This window comes from Austrofundulus limnaeus, unplaced genomic scaffold (assembly GCF_001266775.1).
Source record: "Austrofundulus limnaeus strain Quisiro unplaced genomic scaffold, Austrofundulus_limnaeus-1.0 Scaffold567, whole genome shotgun sequence".
NCBI lineage: Eukaryota > Metazoa > Chordata > Actinopteri > Cyprinodontiformes > Rivulidae > Austrofundulus > Austrofundulus limnaeus.
Window position 1 is genome coordinate 162,673 of NW_013952969.1, and position 2,682 is coordinate 165,354.

General features: G+C 38.9%; 1 protein-coding gene across 1 annotated transcript in view; it reads left to right on the forward strand.

Annotated features, from left to right (window-relative positions):
* Positions 1-2,682, forward strand: part of rec8b (REC8 meiotic recombination protein b) — a 22,439-nt gene that overhangs the window by 15,424 nt on the left and 4,333 nt on the right. Inside the window, exons 7-8 of the mRNA XM_014026562.1 lie at positions 1,338-1,405; positions 2,102-2,183. Coding sequence (XP_013882016.1) covers positions 1,338-1,405; positions 2,102-2,183 — 150 coding nt within the window. The remainder of the gene's footprint in view (positions 1-1,337; positions 1,406-2,101; positions 2,184-2,682) is intronic.

Genomic DNA, 2,682 nt, shown 5'->3' on the forward strand with positions numbered 1-2,682 from the left:
ATTATATCCTTTGAAGGCAGATTACATCCTTTGAAGGCTGAATTTGAAGGCAGATTATATCCTTTGAAGGCAGATTACATCCTTTGAAGGCAGATTATGTCCTTTGAAGGCAGATTACATCCTTAGAAGGCTGAATTTGAAGGCAGATTATATCCTTGGAAGGCTGAATTTGAAGGTAGATTATATCCTTTGAAGGCAGATTACATCCTTGGAAGGCTGAATTTGAAGGCAGATTATATCCTTTGAAGGCAGATTACATCCTTTGAAGGCTGAATTTGAAGGTAGATTATATCCTTGGAAGGCTGAATTTGAAGGCAGATTATATCCTTGGAAGGCTGAATTTGAAGGTAGATTATATCCTTTGAAGGCAGATTACATCCTTGGAAGGCTGAATTTGAAGGCAGATTATATCCTTTGAAGGCAGATTACATCCTTTGAAGGCTGAATTTGAAGGTAGATTATATCCTTGGAAGGCTGAATTTGAAGGTAGATTATATCCTTTGAAGGCAGATTACATCCTTTGAAGGCTGAATTTGAAGGTAGATTACGTCCTTTGAAGGCTGAATTTGAAGGCAGATTACATCCTTGGAAGGCTGAATTTGAAGGCAGATTACGTCCTTTGAAGGCTGAATTTGAAGGCAGATTACATCCTTGGAAGGCTGAATTTGAAGGCAGATTACGTCCTTTGAAGGCAGATTATGTCGTTTGAAGGCAGATTACATCATTTGAAGGCATATTACATCCTTGGAAGGCTGAATTTGAAGGCAGATTATATCCTTTGAAGGCTGAATTTGAAGGTAGATTATATCCTTTGAAGGCAGAATTTGAAGGTAGATTATATCCTTTGAAGGCAGATTACATCCTTTGAAGGCTGAATTTGAAGGTAGATTATATCCTTTGAAGGCAGAATTTGAAGGTAGATTATATCCTTTGAAGGCAAAATTTGAAGGTAGATTATATCCTTTAAAGGCTAAATTTGAAGGTAGATTATATCCTTTAAAGGCTAAATTTGAAGGTAGATTATATCCTTTGAAGGCTGAATTTGAAGGCAGATTATATCCTTTGAAGGCTGAATTTGAAGGCAGATTATATCCTTTGAAGGACGCAGCCTCTGTGTTGGACACAGTCATGTCTTGATATTGTAGAGCCAGAGGTAGATGTGGGAAAAAGTCAATCTGTGGATGAGAGCAGCAGGAGTTAGAGATAATCTTTATGGATTATGTAGCTGAACYGAATCACTGAAGATCTTCCAGACAAACTGCTCACATCTTTGCTCCAGCCCAGGTTGTGCTGATTGTTCGCTGGTTGTGTTGTTGTTGTGGTTGTGTTGAAAGCAGGTTTCGTCTCGCCTCCGGCCTCCATCACCATGACGGAGAAGGAGCCGGTCGTCCTGAACGCTGCTGAGGTAAACTGTCTGTCACCAGAACCGACTCGTCATCGTTTTATTTATTTATTTATTTATTTATTTATTTATTTATTTAAGACGTGACAGATGTCCCGGAGAATCACAGAGACGAGACAACAACCTTGCATCGACGTCATCTCCGCTTAACGTCGCTGCGAACGTGTTCTTTTCAAAACAAAAGAGCTGGAGCAGATTATTATAATAATAAAATTAATCCTAGTTTTGTAAATGATGATTATTTTAAATCACCTTAAAGTTTTAAATTACAGTTTTATTAGTGCTCAAACTGTGTTTTTAGCTCTAAATCTCCAAAGCTTTGTCTTCTACGGTTAGTTAGCTGTTCAGTGAGTGGAGATATTTTGCTAACAGACAGGTAAAAACATTAATAATGTGAGTTTGTGACACTTCCATGTTTAATGTTTCCTCGCTGCGTCTCCTCATTCTGTCCCTCAGAGACACAAACGTCTCCTCCAGCTGACGAGGTCCGGTCCGCTCGATCCGGTCCGACTTAATTACATCAGTCTGTGCTGTGGCTTCGTTCAGAGGGACATGTTGCTCACGTTAGCTCTTCCTGCTCGTCTCTGCAGCTTATTTTAGCTCCGCTGGCAGCACAAAGCCACGCCGCGTCTCACTTCGTTTCTTTAATCTGGTTTYATTGTGTGATTTATTKGATTTTATTTTATTTTTGTGTGTCAGTGTTTCGAGGGAGATGACCTTCCYGAACCCACGGCCGCAGACATCGACTTCCTGATAGATCAGCCTGATCAGTTTCACCCAGGTGTGTGCGTTAAAGGGACGACTGCATGTCGCCCRCTGCCTTTCCCACAAGAGCTTCTTCTTCTTTTGATCTTAAAAATCCTTCATTGTTGTCAGATCTTACATCAGGGATGACTCTCAGCTACTCCCACCTAAGATTTGAGCTCAGTTCCTTAAAAAAAAACAACAGTTATAATCATTTTTGTGGCGCTGGCAGCCATCTTGTTCAGTGTTTTAATGYACATTCATGCAAGTTTGATTAAAGTTCATCCAGTGAGAGTTGAGATATTTTGCTAACAGACAGGCGAGGCTTTATAGCTCCCATAATCATATTTATTTTTTAGCAATTTTTTGCTACTTACAGCTAATTATTTTTGCTTTTCCATCTATCTTTTTAGCTCTTTTTGCTACTTTCTGCTATTTTTTTTTTTGCCTTTTTTAACTACTTTTAACTTTTTTTGCTATTTTTGCCTTTTTTAGCTACTTTTAACATTTTTTTGCTATTTTTGCCTTTTTAAAGC